This window comes from Lichenostomus cassidix, chromosome 14, assembly GCF_008360975.1.
Source record: "Lichenostomus cassidix isolate B80296 chromosome 14, HeHo_3.0, whole genome shotgun sequence".
NCBI lineage: Eukaryota > Metazoa > Chordata > Aves > Passeriformes > Meliphagidae > Lichenostomus > Lichenostomus cassidix.
Genome location: NC_139495.1, coordinates 5,993,820 through 6,019,356, shown reverse-complemented (window position 1 = coordinate 6,019,356; position 25,537 = coordinate 5,993,820). Strand labels below are relative to the sequence as shown.

General features: G+C 46.7%; 1 protein-coding gene across 2 annotated transcripts in view; it reads left to right on the top strand.

The window, feature by feature from the left end:
* The first annotated feature begins 1,785 nt into the window (after positions 1–1,785).
* FAM20C (FAM20C golgi associated secretory pathway kinase) overlaps positions 1,786–25,537 on the top strand; it is a 105,161-nt gene continuing 81,409 nt past the window's right edge. For both annotated transcript variants that reach the window (XR_014855086.1, XM_085074634.1), the window contains exons 1-3: positions 1,786–3,511; positions 5,192–5,367; positions 13,654–13,732. Coding sequence is in view for 1 of the 2 variants with exons in the window: in XM_085074634.1 (XP_084930760.1) it covers positions 3,000–3,511; positions 5,192–5,367; positions 13,654–13,732 (767 nt within the window). In the remaining variant the exon portion in view is untranslated. The remainder of the gene's footprint in view (positions 3,512–5,191; positions 5,368–13,653; positions 13,733–25,537) is intronic.

Genomic DNA, 25,537 nt, shown 5'->3' with positions numbered 1-25,537 from the left:
GAACTCATTTAAGTAATTTGCAACTTTCTTTTCAGACCTGTTAAGTCTCACCCCCATCTTACACCACAGACCTGAGTTTTAGTAGGGCAAACACTAAGAGAAAAAAATCCACGCAGCTAAAATTCGCAGCCCACAAATTCTACTGTGCCATGCTAAAGGAGATAATGTGTCATATTATCCATCCTCACTTGAAGTGCTACAAACAGCTCCCCCAGAATTCCTTAAAAAGCCACAGCAGAGTATAACATAAATGATACACAGGGAACCAGGTACCTTGCAGTCACCTCTCGCTGGCTTTGGCTGCCCTCATCCAGCTTCCACCTGCCCCCTTTTGTCTCCTGGGCCTTGACTGATAATCCAGCTCAGCTGATTTCCCTAGGAAACAGCAGCAGGAGAAAGGCTGCAGCCACAGGCATAAAAAAGAACCCCAAAACCACAGAGATAATCTTCCACATGCCATTCATACTGCACCAGGTGTCACATCCCCTTCCAGCAGCTGTGGGTTCCCCAGCTGAACCAAAACTGCAAGGTTCTTCCTGATGGGCCTAAAATGCCAACTTCCTAAACTAGGTTAAAATAAGCTGAATGTCGTCTCACTGCACAGAGAGGTAGTTAATTTATGAACCCAATTTGATTTTCCAAACTGGACCGTACACACTTGATATTGAACAGTGGTGGGAGGCAATGACACACAAGGAACCAGCATCACTGAACACATAGCCAACTGTCCAGACAGCCCTTGCCCAAGCTGATCGTGGTGAAAAACGTGGGAAAATGTAGAAAGCCTTGCTCCTGGCTCTGTAGCAAAACATTTTGCAGTGATTTTCCCCTGTGCAAAGCATGGTGACACTGTAACAGTGCATGGATGTGCTTCAGAGGAGTGCAGAGCACGGGGCTCTGCAGAAGAGCCACTAAGGGAGCAGTGATGGATGGAGCCTGGTGGGTGGGGGAACACTTTTTGAGAAAAAGAAATACTTTATTGTGGCTTAATGCAAGGAAAAATGGACCAGGACATCCAGCATTGAGGTGATTCTGTGGAAAGGTGGTAGTGGGTCGGAGTAAACCCTTTACCTTTCTCACTCCTCCTACTGCCCAGCTCAACAACTGTTTGAGCTCTGCTATGGACCATAGAATCCAGGGAAACCCTGCCCAACGACAGAAATCAACAGCTCTGAGCATCCCTCCTGATCACTGAAGACCAGGAATAGCTTGTTCCTTCCTCCAGAGTGCCCTCGCCCTTAGCCAACTGCCAGCAGCACTCTGTGGGCTGCGCTGGCCCCAAGGCCACCCCTGCCATTAGCCCACTGGGCCACCCGGACACGGAGCCAGCTGCGCAGGGAAGGCAGCAGCAGGGAGGGCAGCAGCAGGGAGGGCAGCACGCTCCCGGATTATCACAGCCCGCAGGATCTCGGATTAGACAGAAAAAGGCTGCTCGGGGGGAAGCGGAGGCGCGGCTCCCCGCGCTGACCTTGCCGGGCCGGGGGCGAGCGCAGCGGGCAATGCGCCACTTGCAGCCCGGGCAGCGACGGGGAGGCACCGCTGATCCCAGCCCGGCACACACACCGCTCCTGCTTCGCAATGCTCTCCGTGCGGATTCCTCTCTCCTCCACCGCTTCTCTTTTTTTCCCCTTTATATGTATTTTTTTCCCAAACCTTTGTGGAACAGACGCCCTCTCCTTGCCCCAGTTGGAGCTGCAGTAGAATGAAAAGGGGGGGGTGGGAAGGAGGGAGGAGAGGAGGGAAAAAAACCCGCTTTTGGTTGAGGTTTTCCTGTTACTATCACTGTAGCGTTTATTTAGCCAATCTCCTAACTATGACGTGAGGAAGGCAGGAATCATGGCTCGCTCATAATATTTAACACACCCACTGAAAGCTGGAGCTGCAGAGCTACTAGTCCAACCAGTCTCCAGAATTCAGTGTAGCTGAAAGAGGTTTTCACTCTGCACCTGCCAAAGATCTCTCCCCCCTTTTCCCTTCTCTTCCCCCTTCTCTCTTCCTTTCTCTCTCTCTCTCTCTAAAAGAAAGATCTGTAAGACCCAGCAGAGATCAAAGACCTCTTCGCTAAAAAGAACCTCTACTGATTTATATTAGTTTCTTTCCTCTAATCCTTCCTTCTCCCCCCGCTTTTTTTCCTCCGTGCCATATTTAACCTTTATGTTGCAGTTGTGCCATCAGACAGTTTTGCAGCCAAAAAAAGCCAACCCAAGCCAAAGCACAAGCCCAGCTCGGATACAGCAGCCACCCAGACTCGATCTCAGTTGAACATACTAATCTCTCCCAAGCACTGGACGCGATGGATGAAGAAACTGGAACCGCTCTAAGAAAATGATTTTCCAGCCAATGTTCTTAAAGAGTCTGACAGAAGAGAGGAGCGAGAGCGAGCGGAGAGCGCTTCTGCTGCATCACTGCTCAAATCCAAGGGAAGGGAGTCAGCGTTTCCAGCACAGCCAAATATTATGGATGATTTTTTTTCTTCTGTCGCCTTTCCGCACAGGTTTTCTTAATATTTTTCTTTCCCCCCTCCTCCTCCCCGTATTTTTTTTTCAATTTTATTTAATCAGCGCCTGTGTCTGATGCCGGTTTCTCTCCAAGAGCCAGTTTTCCCTGTTTGTTGTGATCCCTGTAATAAAAAGAGGGAGAAATCGTGAACAGATGGCTTTCTATATTGCCATGCCGCTGGCATTGTTTTCCTGCTGATTTTAAAGGCTCGGTTCGGAGCTCCTTTTTTTTTTTTTTTTCCCCAATTTTTTTTCCCTTTTATTTTTTTTTCCCTCCCCCTCCCAAGTTCTTGATGATACTGAGACATGAGGACCTATCGGGTTTAGGCTGTTTATTTCTCGGCGCCTATGGAGGTAACTTTATTGACTTGATCGCTCGCTTCCCGACCCGAGAGGAGCACGCCGGAGCCCCGGGGGGGGCCCGGCAGCCCCGCGCCCGCCCGGGCTCTGTCCGCCTCCCCTCCCTCCCCCTCCCCCGGTAATTCATCAGCCGCCCCGGCCATGAAAATGCTCCTGGTCCGCAAGTTCCGGGTGCTGATCCTGATGGTGTTCCTCGTCGCCTGCACCATGCACATCATGATCGACCTGCTGCCGCGCCTGGAGCGCCGCGGCCCCGAGAGCCGCCCGGGCTGCTCCTGCCCGCCGCCCGCCGCCGCGCCGCCCCGCGCCGCCGCTCCGCGCTGGCCCAGCAAGCACACGCTGCGGATCCTGCAGGACTTCAGCGCCGAGCCGGCCTCCAACCTCTCCTCGCAGTCGCGGGAGGCGGCGGAGCGGGCGGCGGGAGGCGGCGGAGCGGGCGGCGGGGGCGCGGCGGCGGCGGGGAGGGCGCGGCGCTTGATCGGCCCCGGGGCGCCTCGCCCGCCGCCCCCCGCCGCCAACGCCGCCCCGCTGGCCGCGCTCTTCGAGCACCCGCTGTACCGCAGCGCCCTGCCCCCGCTGGCCGACGGCGACCTCCTCTTCAATGTCAACAGCGACATCAGGTTCAACCCGCGGGCGGCCGAGCAGCCCGAGTGGTGAGTGGCCGGGGGGACGCGGCGCCGGGCGGGGTGGGGACGTGGCGCGGCCCCCGGGGCGCTGCCCTCCGCTGGGTGGGATGGGCGGAGGGCTGAGCCGAGCGACTCGGGGTCACTGGGAAAAAAAGAGAAGGGCTCGGCCGGTCGTGTTCCTCCGGCAAATGAATGCCTGTGAAATTAACAGGGTGCTCTGTGAGATACAGAATAAACACCGGAGCACGGCAAGGCTGGAGCGCTGAGGCCACGGGGTCGGTCTGCCCCATCTCCAGCTGCAGCCGTGGAAGATGCTGCCAGAACGGTGTGAGGAAGAGGGTGAGCTCACGGCGAGCCTTCCTCTCCGGCACCTTCCCAGTCTCCCACCCAGAGGTGAAGGGGCTGAGCAGTGAGGCCAGGCAGTAATACATAAACTTTTCTCAAAAGCAAGGTCTAGTGCCACAAAGGCATTCATCCTGGCAGGTATTTCCGCTTTCAGCATCTGATCTGTGCTACATTTTTCATCCTCAATTAATTCCCAGTGCCCTGCACCTCCGCTGCTCTCCAGCCTTCAAAGCAGTCAGTTGGCTCTGTGAATCGTATGCCCTGTTGGCTCCTAAGAAATGCTGAGAAATTCAATGACTGAAAAATCAAAAGGGTTGTCTAATACAACAGCACCCTCTTCCAAACACACTGACATTGTAAAGTTTAAACAGCTGCATTGTACCGTGCAAAAGCTCTGTCAAGCTGCAGAGCAGCCAGCATGATCTAAACCTTTAGAAAGAGAGGATAAATAATTCTGATTTCCGCCCCATGAGCATGTGAATTGTCCAGGCCCCTTCCATCTAATAATCCTAACTGACTGTGAAGGGAAATAGCTTGGAAAAGTTCTGCTTTCTCTGAGAGGAAAGGGGAAAAAAAAAGTCACAAATGCCTGAACATCTGGAGATGACTGTAAACACAGAGAACTCTGGATCAAAAATATGGGTTAGTCTGTTCAGTAGGTGAAGAGTGAAATCAGCACTGAAATCCACAATGCAGCTGCCTGTTGTACTTATTTTCCTTAGTGGCTACAGCCAAAGTTCACAGAACTAAAGCGAAATTTAGAAGGTAATAATAATTTTAACAATTCTTTGCCGTAGTAGTATCCTACTGCTCAGGAAGGGGCAAACCCAGCCAGTTCTTCAGCAGCTAGTTCACAGTGATGCACTTCCTTCTCATTCTCTCTCTTTAAGGAGGAGGAGGGAGTGTGAGCACTGGGTACCACAGGTCAGGTTCTGCTGCACTCTTGCTTTCCTGCCCCATGTCCCTGTTAAATAAAAGTTCAGGATGATGCTGTTGTTAGAGTCAGACCTGTAAAAGCTGTGTAATGCAACCTAAACACCAGGTAAAACTTGAGCTCTGTGTTTCTGCTGTAGAAGGGCCTCTGCCAATGCTCAGTGATGAGTTTTGCCCCTGACTTTCATGGGTGTTAAATTAGACAGGATGAGAGGAGGTGAGAATCCATCTCCCCATTAGCCCCAGGTGGGAGGAGGCTCCTGGTGCAAGGAGGAACCTCTGTCCCTTCTGTAGAGCTTTGCCTTTCCAAGTTGTCACATTTTGAAGCCCTGTTTCTTGACGTGTGTTACAAACTGTAACATTATTTCTTTCTCCTCAACTTTGGGTTTTTGTTGTGTTCTTTTTTTTTTTTTTTTTTTTTGGTGGTAGGCAAAATGAAGATCAGCATGAAGAATTTTTGCCAACTGGAGAAACCTCCATAGACTCCTACCCAAACTGGTTAAAATTCCACATTGGCATTAATCGGTACGAGTTGTATTCCCGACATAATCCTGCAATTGAGGCTTTACTACAAGACCTTGTCTCCCAAAAGATAACCAGTGTTGGTATGTTTGGATATATGTTACTTTTTTATCATGATTTGCTCTTTGCTCAGGATCTCACTGCTATATGATTATTAATATTTTGCATGGCTTCTCTCCGGCATCCCTACAACATTGCTTTCCCACTTCCCTGCTCATTTTCCCAGCTAACCATCAAGAGATATTGCCACCTGAATAATTGCCAAGTCTGCCAGCAAGGCAAACCCCATTCATGTCAGAGACCTTTTAGTCACAATCAGGCTGAAAGTGCCCTGTTTGGTTATTTAAAATACGCTAACAAAAAAAGGGTTGGCAGAAAGTAGACAGCATCCTGCACGAGCTAGATTTGTATTACAGGCTGGTTATTATTTAAAAGGCAGTGTCTGGCAGTGCTTCCCTCGCCAAGGGAGGAGGAGAGGCTGCCCTGCAGCCCTGCAGAGTGGCTGCAGGAGCATCCGGCACCGCGGGCTCTGCGGCTGCAGGAGCTGCAGCTTCCCCAGGCATGGCAGAGAGCTCCAGGCAAGGCAGCCTCCCGCCGAGCAGAGTTCAGCTCTGTTTACTCTGCTTGTAAATCCACAACGGGGATGTGCCCCCGTCAACCTCTGGCTCTGGTTAAACAAGGTGACACCGTTCGGGGCTTTTCTCCAGGGTCGTTTAATGGCAGTGTGTGTCTTCTTGAATTTAGCTGCTTAGCTGCACAGGGAAAAACATGACACAACCTTAGCTGGAAGCCCTGGGATACTAAACAAGTGCACACCCCGTGGTTTCCAGAGGTAGGGAGCTGCAGCACAGGCAGTGGTTTCCATGCTCCAGGCAGAAAATGAAGTTACTTGTGCTGACCACAAAGTTGCAAAGTCCCTTTCAGAGGGATGAAATAGCAGGAGCTCTGTGAAAGTGCTGATGGTGTGTTGGCAGTGTGGGATGAGGTCAGCAGGTCTTTAACCCTGCAAGGCAAAAATTCCCCTGGCTTCAGCAGGAAATGGCCTGGGCAAGAATAGCTCAAGCAGCCCTAAGGTTTACATTTTCCATTGTGTGAATCACAGCAGCTGCTGAGCAGGAATAAAGGAGATCCTTGGTCATGGAGAGTGGGCTGATTTAGCTGGTTGGGATGGAGTAGGTGTGAAATGCAGGATGCCACAGGGGACCTTCAGCTCAGTGAATCTTGCTGTGTGTTGGCTGTGCTCAGCACACTGCTCTGCTGGGGCAGCAATTCGTACAAAGCAGTTTGTGGTACTCAGGTGCCATCCCACATGGAGTCAAGGGTCCAGTGGGCATGTAGCTCAGGAGAGATGACAAACATGGGCTTGTTTATTAACCTGGGATGGGTCTTCCATCCCCGAAAGTCTGGATTGGAATAATTCACTAAGGGGGCTATGTTTGACCATTACGCTGTGTGTTTTCCCTTCCCCAGCTCAGAGGTGACACTGCAGGTAGCAGCAGACTCTGCCCATGCTCCTCTGCTCTGCTCTGCTCTGGAGGGTGACAAGGGCACTGTAAGGCACAGCCCGGGTGATTTTCTCCCTGACACAACCTTTCCTGACCTCGCCCTCAATACCAACCAATTTTTGGAATATTAGTGGCACGTGCAGATGGGGACTGAGCCAGCACCTTGTACCACGTGTGTGAACTGCTCCTTGGGTGACACGTGTGAATGTGTGCCAAACTGCTCCTTGGGCACATCCCCTGAGGAGGGACAGATGCAGTGTGTGCCCACAGAGAGCAGCAGTGCCCAGGCAGTGGCCAGGCTGTCCCCAGAGGGGCAGAGGTGATGCCCAACCGAGCCATTCCTGGCCCTTCTCTCGAGGTTACACAAAGTGCACTGGCTGTAGCAGTTTGTGCCACATGGCTGCTGAGTGTTGATCTCCACTCACCTCCTCAGCACTCCAGAGCTCAGGAGGAGAGCAAACTCAGCAAACTCTGCCCCTTCTGCAGAGCAGGGCGATGGCTGAGGTGGATGTGGGCACATAGAAGCTGGTGGAAGGAAAAGGGAGGTAGGAGCAAGAAATAGTTTTTCGGTTCTCACTCTTCTCTTGATCTTCTGAGCTTGGTGTTCACTTGTGCTTCTGGGCATGTGGCTTCACCTCTCTCTGCTACAGGTGGCCTAGCAGCAAAAAATTATTATCATGAAAAATGGGAATGAAATCCTGACCTCGCTGACGTAAGTGGAAGTTTTTGCCATTTACTTCCCCAGGGCCATGATTTCACCTAATGTGTCATGCAGATGTATCATGGGGTTTCCATTAATTCTGATTTTGAGAGAGCTTTCAGATCAATAGGGGGAAAGGGCCATGGGACCACAGAGGAAGATTTATGGTTGCTATTAGCAATTCCCTTTGGGATTGTCTCTGTTAATGTTTGAACAAGGCTCTTAAGAGCATGGTAGGGCCTCTTATGCCTCTAACAAAAACACAGAGCCATGGTTTCTAGCAATGAATCAGGATAATTTCCATGAATTAAACCACGAGGTGTATTTGGTGTTGTTGTTGGCCACTATGGGAACTGACTGGGAAATATTCCTACACATAAATCCCAGTCTAAAATCAAGTATATAGAACTGGAAGGGGACTTTTGCCAATATAGAGATGCCAGGATCTGAATTTTGGTGGTAGCATTCACTGCCTGACCCTGTGGGGATTCAGGAGCTTTGTCAGCTTGCAAAGAAAAAAAGAGCATATTGCTAATATACTTTTTAAAAAAATTATTTTTTGCACAATGCAGCATCTCATATTTTATGTTGCAAATTCTTTGGATGTTTAAAAATACATGTTTTAAAGTAATTCCTGCCAGTTTTCAGCTTTACTGCAGAGCAGCAGAGGGATTCAAAAGCATGTAAGCTGATTAATAAAGAGTAATATACTTGACCAAAGGACATTTATAGGGCTGCTACATTCTTTGCATATTCCTGCTTATCTTCTAATTAGCCTTGAGTTTTTTCCTTACGGTCAATTTTTGCTGCTTTTTTTTTTTTTTTTTTCCTTTTAAGGCAGCTGGAAAGATGTCAGCTTAGGAGTATAAAATAAATTGAAACCTTGATAATGCCTGGTCATCAGGATTCTTTTAGCAAGCAGGGCAATTAAATATACAGGGTTACATGCATTAGATGAAACTGGATATTACTTTATCCAGTTTCTTCCCAGTGTTCAGATTTACTTTGGCTCTAGCAGAATTAGATGATTTGCCTGATACCTACAGCAATTATATCCAAACTGCAGCAAAACAGCATTCTTGGCCATGCTGTGATTTCTCTGCTCACCCTGCATTATTTGTGGGGCAGAGTGGGGACCAGACTGATCCCCCAAATCTGTTAGAACTCCTCACACAACTCTGTCATGTGCAGTGGTGTTTTAAAATGAAAACGGTGACAGAAGCAATTCCCAAGAGCTGGGAGCACCAAGGTGACATTTTCTTGATGTGAAAGTTTAAATGGAACAAATCCATGGATGGGAAGGAGCATCCCATGCAGCTCCCACAGTGACACCTAGAGCTGGCCTGGAAAAGGACAGGGTTAGCCAGCCTCGGGCTCAGGATGTTTCTGTGCCCTGCCTCTCTCTATATATATATTTATATTTCCTATTCATTTTGTTCAGCATAAAGGGATAGCTCTTAATTCGATTTAATTCACTGAAAATTTCCTCTTGCCATAAATAGGAGCCTGGAGAGAATTGTTTTTCCACTGAGCACTGAAGCCTGGTTTTCAGAAGCACATGCACAGGCAATTGCACATTTCCTTTGCCTTTCATAACTGTTTATTGCATGCATAAATAACCATAGTTAGCTGTTTTCTTGCATATTTACAAGATGTCTGTGCATAATTGTGGCAGCACTGTCAGCAGTTTAACATGAGCTCTGGCATGGTGCATTGGAGAGGCACTGTGGCCTTGGTCTCACTGTCCAGGGGAGATTCTCTGTAATTCCTCTGTTTAGCTGGGATTTGGTTTTTGATTCTTTAAGTTCTCTGGTTGTAAAGGTTTGGAAACACTGCCTGACTGAGGTAATTTCTGAATCTGTGATGCCTTCAGTTTGTACAGGCAGTAATTAGAAAGCAAATGTGTGAGATTGCTCACGCTGGGAATAAAAGCTGCAATTACCTGAGGTGGACTCTGCTTCCAGGCAGGGAGAGAAAAGAGGAAAGGAAAAGACAAGGCACTAAATATTGAGCGTAAATTCTGGTTCTGAAGACAATTGTAAACATTTCATCCGGAGGAAAGGAAGAAGTGGTTTTGAGAACTTGTGAGAAACAATGAAATGTAGCACCTTTGATTTACAGTGTAAGAAAACAATGAATCTGCCAAGAGTCAACAGATTGATTTAATGTACAATTGCAGATGAAAGGAGTGGACTTAAAATGTAGGGCAAAGCCTAAGAATAATTTTGCAGGTCTCTTCCCCTGCAGAAATCTTTACTTTCTTGACTAAACCAAGAAAGTCCTTTAAAAACTAGTTAGCAGAATTGGCCAAACAAGGACAAATTAAGAGATGATGGGGGCTTGAATTTATTTCAAAATATGTTTTTTACAGCTTGTACAGAGCCATGTCTAGCCTGGGGCAGAACATTACTTGTTAAAGCAAATCAACATGTTTATATTAGATTTAAGCTTGATCCATAAATAGGAATCCAAAATGGATCTGAACCTCCTCTGTTTCAGATGTTAACTGTGACTGTATCTCAATTCTCAGGCTTTAACACTGCATAATTAAATACATTTCAAAATGTTTGTTGGATTCTGACCAAAAGAATCAGAAAAGGTTCAGAGATCTGTCGGGACTCTCACTCTCCATCAGAAAACCACAGATTGGTAGGATCAGAGCTATCATGGAGCAAAACAGAGGAGCTGGAAAGCCAGACCAGCTGGAATTTCAAATCCCTCTGGGTCAAATCCCTCTGGGCAGCATTGTTAGTGCCAGAGAGTACCCAGGAACCCTGCAGCACACAGTTTAAAACTGAGATAGGATAGCTGGGACATCTTTTGTATTGGATGGTGCCTGTGGTGCAGGGAGGGAATTGAAGATTGTCTTGGTGACAAGGTGGGCAAGTAGCAGACATAGCATGTGGCAGTGACAGGAGGTTCACAGGTGTAAATGGAGAGGGGATTTTTGCAGGCTTGATCCAAAGTCTGTCAGTGGAAACAGAAGGAATCCCACCAGCTTCACTAATCTTTGGACAAGACTCTAATCCCAAACGTTCAAGCAAAAAGATATCTCAGGGAATTTTTTTGCAAAGCCTCCTGAAGTTAGGAAGATTTCTGATCACACCCTGGAGCCCTTACACTGGGTTAACAGGAAAGGTTAATGCTGCTTTCCATTTCCTTCTACTTTGGAGGGAAAAGAGAGGCTGTGAATTGCCTGAAGATGAAAAGTAATGATGGCATTGGGATTTGTTTTTAGCAGTGTGCCAGTACATCCAGGAGCTGTGTGAGACTTGATTTGAAGTACCTGCTGTGAGCTAGCAGGTTTATAAAGCCTTCACAGAGCTGTTTGTGACCTGTGGTGTTACAGTATATTAAAATACTTTAAAAAAAAAAAAAAAGGTGAATTTAGAGTGTGACTAGTGGTTCCTCTGGAGTCAGTACAGCCTTGTGTTGCAAGGCTTTTGTAAAAATCCCTAAACCTGCTGATCACAGATGGGACAGATTGCAATGGTGTGGCATCCTCCACCTCCTTGGAAAATTGGATGTGCTGCTTCTGGGTGCTGGACATTCTCCAGGAATGCCTGTGGGCAGTAGGTGAAGGCACAAGGATATCTCCAGTGTTTGTTTGGGATAAACCCCTGGAAGATGACAGGCCATAATGGCCAGAGGGACATGATTAACTGAGGCTGAGCAGGAAAGGGAGTTCCTGGAGGAGTACAGCTCAGAAAATGAGAGGGAAGCCAGTGTGCAGGTATGATTCTGAGTTAGGGCAGGGGAAGTGATCTGACCTAGAGTGGATCAACTCCAGTGAGATCTGGCATTGCCATTCCCAAAATTAGGGCACCTTGGGCTGCTCCAAGGCTGCTTAGTTTGCAGGTACAGCAAGGGTCTTGTCAAGCTCAAAAGAACAGTCCAAGCTTAGGTGTTTCCATCTCTGCAGGGATGACAATGCTGGGCTCTAACCAGCCTGCATTTGGAGGGTGGCCCAGCCTGGCCATCACATCTGTGTCCCTGGAGGAGCAGACAAAGTGGGAATAGCTGCACCAGTGGGTCTGGATGATGGGGGGAAGCCAAGCTGGAGCTCTGGCATGGGTTGTTTTCTGTGATCCATGTGGGTTCCACCATGCCCTGCTGTAGACCACAATGGGACACAATTCCCACCAATGTCCTCCTCTGGTTTTCAGAGTTCCAAAGTTTGCTCCCAGCAGCAGCAGAGGAACAACTCATGCCAGCAAAACTTGTGTTGGGGTGAGGCTCCTGGTGCAACCAATTAAGGCAATACAATGAGATGGATTTAAAAAGAAGAGGGAGATGCTTTTGTCTTACTTCAGCTCAATTCCTTCTGACAGGAAACCAGGCTTTCGTGTCTCATGGAGGAATTATTCTGAATTGTTAATCTTCTTCATACATTTCCCTGCTTGGTGATGACATCCTCGCTGCTGAGTTTGGCTGCTAACAAAATCATTATCTGTTGAGTGGATTCAATTTGCTGAGAAACCAGTGCTTTTGGTATCTGAAACCCTGTGCTTAGAAAAGGGTGTGCTGAGACATCCTTTTTTTGCTTCTTCTTTGCATTGCTGTGATGGCAAGGGGTGTAGATTAGTGGATCTTTAAGGTCCCTTCCAACCCAGACCATTCTGTGATTCCATGTTTCTATGAAATCCCATGCCTGTGGTGGTGACTGTGTGCTTCTGCTTTACCTGGTCAGAGCAAATTGCTTAATGCCTTGTAATTTCTAATTATTTATTTGTTCCTTTGGGATAAAGTGGAAAGGCAAGGAAAGGCTGGGATCAGCAAAACAGCAGGGCAGGAGGGATTTCATTCTAGAAGTGTAATTACACTGACCAGATTTGCATAGCATTTTGTTGCAAAAATATAGATTACAAGTGCAGAAAGAGAGTTGATGACCTATCAGTGATGAGGCACAGAGATGAGTAATTAGAAGGATGTGCAGCTAATGGCATTGGTTAGACAAAAAACATGTACAAGCTACATAGGTGGAACAAGGGCAGCTCTCAGCCAGAATTTACAGAGCAAGATAACTTGACATTTATGGAGTTCTCCAGCTGACATGGGTTTTGTCATAACTCAAAGAAAGGGATTGATTATCTGATGATTTGTAGAAAGCATCTTTAAAGGACTGCCTCATCCACACAGCCCTGCTGGCCACAGCCTGCCTTCCCAACACAGAGCTGCATTTAGGAGTCAGGCTGGAGGTCATTCCATTTATTAGAACACTTTTGATTGAGGCAGTAGAAAAGCAGCTTTTTTTTTTTTTTATGTATATGTCTATCTTTTTTAAGTAGCCTTATCATCAAGTAAAATGCATTTTTATGAATTCTTATATATACTAAAAACAAAAATCCTAATTTTAAAGACACTAGAATCTCGCTATTAGTGTGATATTGTCCAAGTATTCCAGACTGGTATGAATAAGTAACTGTCCTAAATTGCCATTAGCTCCCAGCTGGGAGGTTAGCAAAGCCACGTGAGGCTCTGTCCTTGTCACCTGCACTGTCCCTGCTGCCTCCACATGTCCTCTCCTGCCCTCTCAGCCAAGCCAGGGTCCTGCTCTGCACAGCTCTGCCCTCCTGTGTGAACCACCTTGGGACCCCTTGGAGTTAATGTCTGGGCTTGGATTCCTCTCCCTTGTGCACAGAGGAGGTGAATTTACATATCTCTGCTGCTCAGAAACACTTATTAAAACTGCAGCACAGATCAGAGATTGCCACAGTGTCTGCTCTTCCTTTTAATTAAGGAGATGTCTGCTGTGCATTGGGCTGTTCCTCCCAGCTGCAGTTGCCTTTGAAAGCACTCCCCTCTCCTTTCCCAGTGTGTCCCTGGTTAAAAGGGACCCCAAAAGCAATAGGATTTGGAGAAAACAAGACTCCAGTGGTCTGCTCCTACCTGTGCTGTTCATTTGGGTGCTTATGGAGCCCACAGTGGGCAGGAGAAGATGACAAAGTGTCAGGAGATACAACCCACATTTAGTCCTGGTCACAGCTCAAAGCCCTTCCCTGAACTCTGCCAAATAATCTGTTGGGATCACCCTGTTTGATGCTCTGATACCACAGTGCTGAACTGATACAGAGAAAAATAGATATGATTTGGTTTCAAGGAAGATGAGTGTAAGTAGATCCACATGTCTCCTTTTAAAGCTGTTTTGTGTTTTTTCCCTGCAGCAATGAAATCAGGAGGCACCCAGCTGAAGCTGATCATGACATTCCAGAACTATGGACAAGCATTGTTTAAACCAATGAAGTAAGTCAAACAAGTCTGTGATTTGAAGTGAAATTGTGGTGGAGTGGCCATTTTCTAGGCTGTTCAAAGTTTGCTGTAGAATCTGGCAAGGTTAATGTGTCTGGTTCCTGAGCCTTGCTGCTGAGCCTGGAGCTTCAGGGTCTGTCAATACCTTGTCCTGCTAGAGTGGTCTTTGGCAGAGATGCTGGGGAGGCTTCAGAGACATTACAGTCTTCTAGAAATGTTATTCACTTTGATTTCTGTGAAATCTCCCATCATAAATACGGGATGTTTTCAGCATTTCTACCTTATGTAAACTTATTCCACAGGTCTGAGCTTTATCTAGAGTCAGTGCTCCTCTGGAATATGGCCAGACAAGAGAGATAATTCAGAACAGCTTTGGGAAGAGCTAAAGAGTATTTGTCTGATAAATTAGAATTTAATCAGTTGATTTATTGTTGTTTGCAGTAAAGAGTTGTATTAGTCATTTGGCTGGGGCTATGCTGAGTCTGTGAAAATGAGTTTATCCAAGAGTGGTACTGCAAGGTAATGACTCTGGAGAGAAAGGGGAAGGACTAGGATTATGGAGCCTTAATTTGTGCCTCCCTGGGTCCCACTGAGATGAGAGAAGTCATTCAGATACAAACCAGACTCCTGGATCCTGACCTGGATGTTTGTGTCGTAAGAAGGAAAATGACTCCATGCTTATTGTAGAGGGTTTAGCAAAGACTCTTGGGGCTGCAAAATGTTTAATGGAGCTACACAGTATCTGTGTCAAGGGTACCACTGGCATAATATATTCATTTCCTTCTTTGGTTTCCACTGTAGGGAAGCTCAGTTAATTTCCTCTAAGATGGTCCATAGAAGACTAAAGTAACTGGGAATGAGTGGTTTGGAATATGTGTTGGCATTGAGTTAGAGCTGCAGTGGGGAGCACAGCTCAGGGGGGAAGCTGCTGGCTGGAGACTGAGAAATTCCCTGTTTCACTACAGATTTTGCTATAGAGTGACTTCAGACAAGTACAGATTTGACTTGATTTTATCTGGCTGCCAGAAGGGCCAAAAAAATGGTCTGACTTTCCTTCAGCCAAAGTTTGAGCAGGAATCCTCTCTCTGTGCCTCTATCCTGGGAATCACCAGAAAACCCTGTGAATTTCCAGGCAGCACAAGGCATTTGTACAAAGCCAAGATGCCTCTGAGTAGTTTCCCAAATTGCACACAAATTTCCCCATGTTTCTAGTGGCTCACTGCTTTCCTGGGAGAGGCTGGAGGAAGCACAGACAGCACTGACAGCTCAGGGGGAAGGTGGTACCAGAGAACATCAACTCCAACAGCTGCCCTTCCTCTCCCTGTGCTCTCCCTGAGAGTTTAGATCACCAGTGCATGAGCCCATCCCCTTTATCTGCAAGTTTGATGCATACAGGAACAATTCCTAACCATGTCTTGTCCCACTTGCAAAATCAAGGACCAGGGGGATTCAGGCAACCTTTGGGTATTTGGCAGAGCTGTGGTTGTGCTGTTGGCTTTTTACACAGTGCTGTTGGCTTTTTACACAGTGTGTGATTTGTTCCTTCTCCACTTGCTCAGAGGCAGATAATCTCAGTCTTTATCATTGGTATGACATTGTAATTCTGAGAATGCTAATGAGGTCAAATCAAAATACTGCACAATGCACAGCCTCAGCAAGATGATGGATGACAGCAGAGGTGTAGCCACGTTCCTGTGTGGAAGCAATTACTACCACCTGCTAGAAAAATAACAGAAAATGATGTCTTAATCTTTCCCTGGGCTTGATTCGAGGGGCAGCAACACCCTGTTTTCTCACTGCTCTTTGCACTGCATAAAGCCCTGGAAGAAGCATTCAGCAGCTGCTTTTCCAGGCAGCACAGCTTCCAGGAGCAGCTCTGCTGCAGTTGTGCTGAGCGTGGCTGGACACACTAGTGATTTTGAATAAGGGTGTTTGCAAGCATTTGTTTTCACTCTGATAAGAGGGAACAGGGAGCCAGATGCTCAGCTAGCATAAATCTTCCTACCTCCTTTGGCATCTGGTCTCACTGGCCTCTTTCTCCAGCTTATGGACTGTGGTTGACAAAGTTTTGGAGAGGTTTGCAGCATCATTTCTTGATATAGAAATAGCCAACCTAGAATGAAATAAAAAAATAAAAATAAAAAACAGGCTTTAAATCTAGGAGACTCCTGCTTGTAGGATCTTCTTCAGGTCCTAGGCAACTTACAGACTGTTTCCTGTGCTCCCTCTTTTTTATGCAATATCCTCTAGATCCAGGTTTCACAAAGATGGACAGACAGGAGGCTCTCAAGAGCTCACAGATCAGGACCAGACATTTCTGCTCATCAGGACTTTTTTTTTCTTAAGAGTTTCATTTGAGAGCCATTAAACATCATCCTGGTGGCTGCTTGTGAGATCAGGTCATTGCTCACTGGGTAGTCAGGTTGTCTCCACTTGGTGCATCCTGTGTGTTTCTGTTGTTTCTGTGTTTTCAGCTCCACGGCTTTTCAATGCAGCACAAATTACACTGTTTTTCCTCACGAGTTGATAATCTTCAGACAAGCAACCTTCTTCATGAACCTCAGGTGACACGACTGTTAGACAGGGCTGAGTGTAGGATTTCAGGGCTGATCCCAAGGAATATTGATAATGCAGAGTTTCCCTCCCTGTCTGAGATCTCAGGTACTGAGAGCTGCATGGTGTGAGGTACACAGGAGGTGTTATGTAGATATGAAGCCACTCTCTGCTTGGATTTGATTCACTGGAATTGCCTGGAAAGCTGGTTTTGCTACACATAGCTCAGCATCCTCCACATGGAATGAATTCCTGTTTGAGTGGGATTGCAGCAGACAGGAAGGACCATGCCAGCCCTTCCCTGACCTGCTCATGGCAGGGGAGCTCTCCAGACCTTTGGCAGGTCAGTCACAGCAGCATGTGCTCCCTGGAAAACTGCTGAACACACTGCAGAGCTCATCTGACTGCCTCTGCCCTTTCCCAGCCTCCCAATTCCACGTTGAATTTATCCAGGGAGCAAGCCAGCTCCGGAAAGGCCCAGGCAGAATTTGGAAATGGGGAAATGAGAATCAGCCTTTGGCATCTTTTGTGCTCTGTGTTTGACATTAACTGACAGCTCTTCATCTGGTCATTGATTCAGGCTAGTGGGGCAAATGAAGGAGGGAAGTGTAGCAGTCAGGGAAATGTGACAGCAGTAAATAAAGCCTGATCAGCTGCAATTATTTTATTTATTCGTGGCTCTGCATCTTCATTTCTGAAATAATTGCCCATAAAGTATTGCAGAGGAAGCCAAATCTATTTATAAATCCTATGGCCCAGTGTAGACTCCTTTACTAATTCCAAATGCATGATAGAAAAAGCACGTATTTGCTAAAACTCCTGGGAAGATTTAATGTGTTTGCAATGTATCTTACAGTTAATGTGTACTTTTATTTAGCTCATAACAGTTCAATCATACAAAATTATTACCATATGGGACAGGAAAAAAATAGCAACCTCCCCTCCTCCCATGATTAGTGTATCTAACTGTACTAGTATTGTACATACAGCATAATAAAATTTATTTATGTGATTGCTGATATCTGCAGTTGCAGCTTTCTGTATGGCTTATCAGGTAGGGATGGGTAGAGCCATAAATGTCAAAGAGTTTTGGCTCATTTCTCCAAAAGGAACATTTGTAGCTTTGTAGTTTTATTTGGTTTCCCTTTGTTTCTGCTGGCTTGTGGAGTTAAATAGCTGGCTCAGCCACAAAACCAACAGGCCATTTTTTTCCTCCCAAAGCTTTATTCTTGAAGAGGGAAATTCTGCTCCAGCAGAGCTAGTGTTAGGATTCCTCTTGCAGGCACTGGTGCCAGGATTTTGAGAGAGGTTTTTACAGTTCCTTATGGAAAAGCCAAATAGGATCAAATAGAAAATTATATCTTGTTATCGGAGTTGTGAGAAAAGTGTCCTGTGGTCTGTGTTTAAGAACAACATCTCTCATTCCCATTTTTATAGACTGCATTGTACAAACGTGTACAAGGGGTATTCATTATAAAATCTTTGAGGCTTATTTGTTCCATTCAAAGAAATACTACTGTATCTAGTGAACTCACTTTTGACTGAACAGATAAAAGCTGGTTCTGTTCCAACTTTAGATTTTACTTGATATTTTTAACATCTCCTTTCTTTTACTCTGCTTTTGCAAGTCACAGTACAGAATTAGAAAGAGCCACATGACTGTTTTTCCAATAGATGAAGTTTGCAGTTGAAGTCTTTAATAAAGTAGAATCCATTAGTATTATGGGGATACCAGGCCAGAAGAGGCTTTTGGGGTTGCAAAATCCAGTCCCCTTGAATCACAGGCAGGCATCTCATTCATTAAGTGATCAAACACTGCTGACCACGTTATTTGTAACTTTGGCCCTCACTAACTCTCTTGAAATTTGCTGCTGCTTCAGCAAATCTCCAGCTTCCTGCAGCCTTCAGAGCCCTGACCCATCCCAGTGCCAGCCACAAAACCTGCTGGCAGTCACAGGAGGGAAACAAGCACACCCACCTTTCAGATTCTGCCATGTTCTTCTAGCTATCTTTAGGCTCAAAGACAGAGTTGCTGTTAGCTGGGCTGAAATCGAGCAGCCAAGGTCATAGGAAAATGACTATTGGCACTCAGGGATGTGGATGTGACACCTGGGGATGTGGTTCAGAGGTGAGCACTGTGCTGGGTTAAGAGTTGGGCTTGGCAGTGCTGTGTTAGTGGTTGGACTCAGTTATCTTTGGGGTCTTTCCCAATTTAAATTATTAAATGATTCTGTGATTTTTGTTTCAATTGGCAAAGCACAGCTTTTCACTGGCTTTTAGATGTCATACTTAGTGACAAAGGATTAGCAACATTCTTCAAGTTTCTCTTTGATTTGCTTTTAGGACTGTTCAACAAATAATGCATCCTTTGATAGGGATATTAAATAGTCCAAACAATCCCCTTAATACAAACAACTGTTAATCACTTTCATTTCCTACAGTTCTACTCCCTTTCTGAAGCTGGGGCTGTTGTACCTGGGAAGTGCAGCCTCCAGGCTTGATTATCATATCAATTAGGGTGCTGTAATCCTTCTGCAGTGGCAGCACTGCTTCCAAGTCAGAGGAGTTGAAATGAACTCCAGAATCGAGGCTGCCTGAAAGATTGCTTTCCTTATTACACTGCATCTCATGCTGTTTTGAGGAAATACGTTTTGCCAACCTGTTGCATGTGAGCTGGCAGGCATCCAGTATAAACATACTGTTATAAGTCAACACAGCAATTAAATCAAATTGCAATGTTTTCTCTGAGCAGCTAGAGAAGTGAGATGTGCATCCAGTAGCTGCTTTGCTAGGAGCCTTCCAGGATTAGCACTTTGGCCCTCTGGAATGTGCTGTGTGAAACCCAAGTGGGCAGTCAGTGGTCAAAGTACAGCCCAGCCACTGCGGTTTGTCCCTTGGCTTAAGCAGTGTTGCTGTGCCAGTCACTGGTTCTGTGCAAGGTGGGTTACTGGAGACCTAGGGTTGAATAAACTGGTTGGAAAGGTTGAAACTGGCAATCCCAGAACTCAGTTAATGCAGGAGTATTTTAAAATTGCAAGGAATGCTGCCTCGTTATATTACGAAGAAGAAATGCTTTCTTTGCTGCTGGAAGGAATAATCAGTAATCAGGTATTCTATGGGCCTCATCTATGAGATTTGGGGCTTTTTAAGGGCATTCAAACCCTTGCCAGGCAAATCCCTGCTGAAATGTTTACCTGAATGAGACTGATAGGCAGATTTGATTGTACTTATATCAGGAATAAATCTGGAGTTAACTGGATGAATTATATCCTTTGATATTTAAAGTGCATGACATCTGAATGTGGTCCTAAATAAGGACACTGGAGGTTGCTGTGTAGTACTTTAGCTCTTTAACTTTTGGTATATTATGCATGAACTGTTTTTCTCTTTTATAACTAATCCTGTTCATCAGATCAGACCTCTTCAGTATTTCAGTGCAAATTGTGTTTCAGGACTCAGCAGTGCCTCTGGTCCAAATCTCATTTATGCAGATTGGAAAATTTGTGGTGACTTCAAGGGGAGCTGGATCAGGATTGAGGCTGACTGATGGCCCTGGACAGCATTGAAATCCACTCTCTGTCTGCCACTGTGCACTGCATTTCCCCTTGCCACAGCTCAGCAGCTGCTGGTCGGAATATTGATCAATCCCATCCAGCTCAGGAGCAATTTGTTCTCAAATTCTGCAAACTTGTTTATGGAGTGACCCCAGAGTCAAAGTCTGCAAGTCCAGGTAGCTCAAAGGGTGTCTGTTTGGATTAGGATCTGCAGGGATCTGTGACAGCAGATTTCACCTTGCCAGCAGCCAGGAAGGGGAAGACAAACCTCCTTCCCTCTCTCTGGGCAGCAGCTCTGCTGTGCTGTCCCAAGCTGAGCTGCCCTGGATTATTCCCCCCTGGAGCCAGGCAGGATCTGCTGGAAGCCAGGACTGGACATTGTGAGTCCCAGGGGTGGGAGGGACCAGACCTTCCCCCTAAAACCAGGGCTGATTTGTTGGATATCACCATGTCCATGGGGCTCAGCCCCATCCCACCCTGCACTGGGAAGCTGCCATCCACCATGCTGCTGAATTATCCCCAAAATCCCTCTCCCTTGACAGTTGCCTCTCTCCATGGCATCTCCAGCTCCTGACAGAGAACAATTTGCTCTCCAGCTCACAGAAATGCCAACCCCATGGTCTCTGTCACTGGGGGTTTTTTTGCACAGCCTTCCAGCCTTGCATTTTTCTCTGGCTCATTTGGTGGGCTGTTTTCGGCAGATGAGAACAGGATGCTCAATATCTATTTTTGTTCCTGTCTTACACAGACACAAATGGCCACAGGTGCTGCCTGTACCTGCCCCTATCACTATTTGAAGGGAGACCTGGGTCTGCAGTCACATTTTACAGTACAGAATTGTCTCTGCTTGATTAGCTGCCTTCTAGGTGCTTGCAGAATCCTGCTAATTAGTCTTTGGGAACAAAGACACGCTGGTGTTTATTTTTTCTTTAAAAGGCAGTTATTGCAGCAGCTAACTTTTTTTTTTTTTACATTACCACAGTATATTAGGAAAGAACCATCTTCAGTGTCTGATTTTAATCAAGCCACTTCTTCACTTTAATTTTCTGCGTACCAAGAAGTGCAGTCCTGTGGCTTTGTCTTTTAATCAGAGAGGCACTTTAGCTCCTCAGTTCCTTACTTCACACAGTTTACCATGTATCAACGGCGCAGAAAAGCAGCAAACATTATTGAGGGAAGGGCTGGCATGAAATGCATAGTCTGTAATTTACTGCTGAGTAACAGGGCTTGGCACACAGGGGAACTGGTGGAGCACTGAGGTAAGATATCCTAGTAAATCTGAGCAAAAAAAAAATGTGTCCACAATGTTTTTGGTGGGATATGCAGATACTGCTACCCTGAAACATTCCATGGGAATTTGTCTCCGTTTCTCTGCAATTTATAATCCTTAAACTAGGCCCCAGAGACTGAAATTCAGGGAGGGGAAAATGATTTGTGCAAGACTTGTGGCGTAAACCACAGGCTGAGGCTGTTTTCTCTCTGGAGCAGCACACACAGCTTTGTCCTGAAGATGAGTTGCACCGTGCTCATCTCACCCCTTGGGAGGAGTTATTTTTGGATGTTTTGTGGAGCTAAATTGCTCTTTCTCTGCCCCTGGTCTTTATCTCACACAGAGATAGCTCTGGGGATCCCCAACGCTTTGGAGGAGGCAGAGAGGATTTGGCCACTTGAGCCAAGCTTTGTTTGAAGTTTGTCAGCTCATTTAAGCCCTCAACATTTCCAGAGGTTTTTGAGTTATGGCTGCTGCCTGTCCAAAGGGGCAGGAGATAAGCAGCAGTGAAATGGATCTGATGAAACAGCAAGTGTGGGATGGAGGAGCTGTGTCCAGCTTGTCCCGAGGTCACCAGGTCAGGCAGCACAGTCCCGTGGTCAGTGACAGTGCAAAGGTGGTGTGACCTTCAGGACAGACCCACAGCCAAAGTAACAGAGTCTTGCAGGTCAAGACATGAATATTTTGGCAAAGCTTAGGAGAGAGGGCACAGCACAAATCCAAATTACACCCTTGGCATGGGGCTTTGGGTGACTCACTGCTGCAAATAAACAAAAAAAGAAGTGTGTTTCAAATAGCCATAATAGCTGTTAATAACACAGATTTAGGGCACACTGAACATTTCTGAGGTTTTATTTTTTTCCCCTTTTCAGTGTCTAGTTCAATAATCTTAGAACTTTTCTTCTTAATTTATAATTTTCCACCCTGCTGTAGTGTTCTGCATGTGGGTAAATAAAAGTGAGAAAGCCTGAAAGACTCATTTGCATGTGAAGAAGTAGCAGAAGCCCGGAGTAAGTAGCATCTGCAAATGTGTGGGAGCTGGAGAGTAGCGGGGGGACAGCAAAACTGTTGTAAATAGAAGCAGCTTAAAGTGCAGGATTATGTGCTGTGGGTAATAAAACACCCCCAGCCAGCACATAAGCCAGATACTGTTCTCAGCAGCAGCATCCAGCTGATCCTGTTAGCACTTCAGGCCCTTTTGTAAACCTTGCTAATTGGTAGCCCAAATTCCTCATGCCACGGTGTTCACCTGGCCAGAGGACACATCATGCCATGGCTGGCCATGGAGACCTGTAATGGCAGAAATATTGCACACAAACCTCAGCTAGGCAAACGCTGGTATGGATTTTAAACTGCTTTGATTAGCTGGCAGCAAGCAGCAAAAGATACCAAGCTGTTAAATAAATCTGTAGGTTTAATGGGAAATCTGGCAGTAATTGGTATAATTTTCTTTAGTTTCCAGTATGAATGACTTGTATCTAGTTTGAGTCTATTTCATGATACACAAGAAGAGAATTTTGACCCAGGATATTTGTGTTCCCTTGCATTCTGTGCCTGTTTGAATCACCATGCTAGGATAACCCAGCCAAAATTTTCAAACAAACCTCTTTTGCATCTGATTCTTTAGGGGGTTTATTAAGCAGAAAATCTGATTCTCAGGACATAAAGCACAGAGATTTTTCAGCCTTTCATGTTGCAGACCCAGGTTTTGTGTCAGGGCCCTGAGTGAGCCCAGCCAAGAGGAGGGAGAGCAGTGCTGCAGTTCCAGCGCCAGCTCTGCCTTCTGGGCTGACAATGGCAGACAACTGACAGCAAAATCCTGTTTGTCTCTATTGCACTGAAATGTGGGGCTGGGAGTTGGTGGCAGCAGAAGGATGGGGTGTAGCAGGAAAGGTTTGTGCCAGCCCCGGAAAAGGTGGGGACAGCAGCTGTCCCTTCAGCTTGACCCCATGCCACCAGGAGGGCAGAGTGCTTTTCCCATTGCCTGTCTAATTTCCCTATTCCCAGAGCCAGCTCCAAGGCTTTTTTTGCAGCCTCTCAGGTACAAGAGGAGGGTAACTGGGATTTTAGCCCAAAACATGCCTTTTTTTGCTCTGCCTGACCTACTTGTCTCTGCCTGTGGGGAGCTGTGGGGGTTTCTGCTCCACTCGTGCTTTGCTTCCAAGAGTCAGGCTTTTGTGCCTTGAAGTCATCTTGGCGTGCACTGGCTATTTTGGTACAGAAGCTGGTTTTTCTGTGCTGCAGTAGCACTCAGGGCATTGCTGCTTTGCCTGGAGCATGGCAGAGCTCTCCTGCTGCAGCGTGGAGGGGCAGTGCCAGTCCAGAGCGAGCCCACAGCTCCTCCGGGCACTGTGAGCACAGACAGGCCCTGCTCTGTTAGCAGCCAGCCAGAGGAGATGGATTTTGCAGCATATCCAGGCCACCTATTCAAGTCCAGGTTCTTTTGGCAGCCGTGAAATTGTCTGACAACTTGTGAGCGGGCAGCGTGCCGAGCGAGCAGATGGGCTGGCTGTCCTGGCAGCCAAGAGCCTGGGATGCTCAGCTGGCAGAGGGGAAGGCGAGCAGAGCTCCTCAGCACTCCTGTCCAAATGCCAGTCCCTGCCCAAGTTACCCTGGGAAGAGCAGGCACGTGGGGTGTCTGGCATGGGCACGGGGTGTTTCACAGCAGAGATGATGCCCCACATTCTGCCCCAGGCTCCTGCTACTCCATCAGCGAGGACAAGGCTGTTTCTGAGATGCTCTCAGCCCTGGCAACTGCCACTGCCCTGTGTCCTCCAGGGAATCACCTTGAAGGCAACAGCACAGCAATTATTTCTTTAACTACCTCGGCTAGGTGGTTTCCTGTGAGAGTCTGGCTCTCGCCAGAAGTGAATCCTGAGATAAAGGGATTAAAACATCCTCTTCGAGGCTTCGCAGAAATTGTCACAAGGGCTTTCTCCAGGGAAGGCCTTCATGCTTATCACCCTGAGGGGCAGCTTTCCTCACCGCATGGTGATTGACACATCATTAATTAACTGGTATTAATTAACCCCATAATCTGAAGGGATGGGGTAGGAATTCCTCGCAGGGCTGGATCCTGTCATTTCTTTGAGCACACGAGTCCCCTGTTCTGCTGCATTCCCACACCCATCTGGCTTTGGGACTGAAGAAGCTCATAAAGAAGGCAGGACTAATGAACAACCTTCTACAGGCCCCCTTCATTTCCTGGCAGCCTCAGTTCAAACATCGTTTGCAGGAGAGCAGCTATTTGTATCTATTACTCGGAGTTTAGAGGAAGAGAAAAATGGGAAAGAAAAAAAAGGAAGAATTGGTTGTTGCCTTTCAGGCTCCCCTTGTTCCCTGCTGTGCAGGGTGTGATGCTGGGAAGGATAAAGGATGTGTCTGTGATATAACACAGGTTCTGTGTGTGGATGGTCCCATCCCTGCCATTAGGCTGCTCGTGCTACCTAAGCCAAAATTAGGACAGGAAACCACTCTTGCCTCTCCTTGTTTGCTCCATCGTGGTTCCCTCCCTCCCCACAGCTCTCCAAGCCCAAACTGTGCTGAAGGTCAGAGCTACACCCAGAACAGCAGCACAAGGGACAGCTCTTCTCCTGCTGACTTCAGCTGGGCATTGCTGGTGTCCTTGCAGACTTTATTTTGCTCTCATCGTCTTCAGCCAGCCCACATCTTGTGCCAGTTCCGCCCAGTGACCACCAGCAATCTCCTGTGTCAGGCAGCAGCATGATTATAGCTTCATTTCACTAATTTTGTCAGCATTTGCCTTTCAAGGAGCAACAATGCAGCAATTCTGCAGTCTAAATGTGGCCTAAGGACAGAAATTGCCCTGTTTACCCACAAACACCAGATTCTTGGGGTGATGCCAGTCTCAGTAAGACATCAGTGGTGCTGATAAGCCAATAGTCATAATCACTGATCAGTGCTTTGCTGATGTTTTGGCAAGGTTCTGTGGCCAATAGTGTTGACCCTACACTTTTCCTATTATGTGCTGCATCCTTTGGCAGGAGAAGGACCTTCTCAGTGATCAGAATGGCACCTCTATGCAGGAGGTGCCCCCCTGGTGCTTGGCATGGCTGAGTCCTTTCATCCAGGGCTGGAAATCTGTGTTCATCCCTCCAATGCAATTCCTGCCCAGCAGTATTAATCCTGCCATTTTGGGGCTCTGCAATTGGGAATGGCCTCCTGTTGCTGACATCTGAATTACATTTTTAACAACAATTTCCTTTGTTGTATGAAATGATGCCAAAGCAAACACTGCAGTTGGAGGCTCACTGTCTGGTTTAAATAACACAGACCTTTAAATGGATGAGGACTATGAGTAATTTTTATGTAGATTCTGGGTTTGTGTTGTTTACTTGTTTGTGAAGGATTTTGGGTTTTTTGTCTCCTTTTTTTTTTTTTAAATTTTCCCTGGCAATGTAA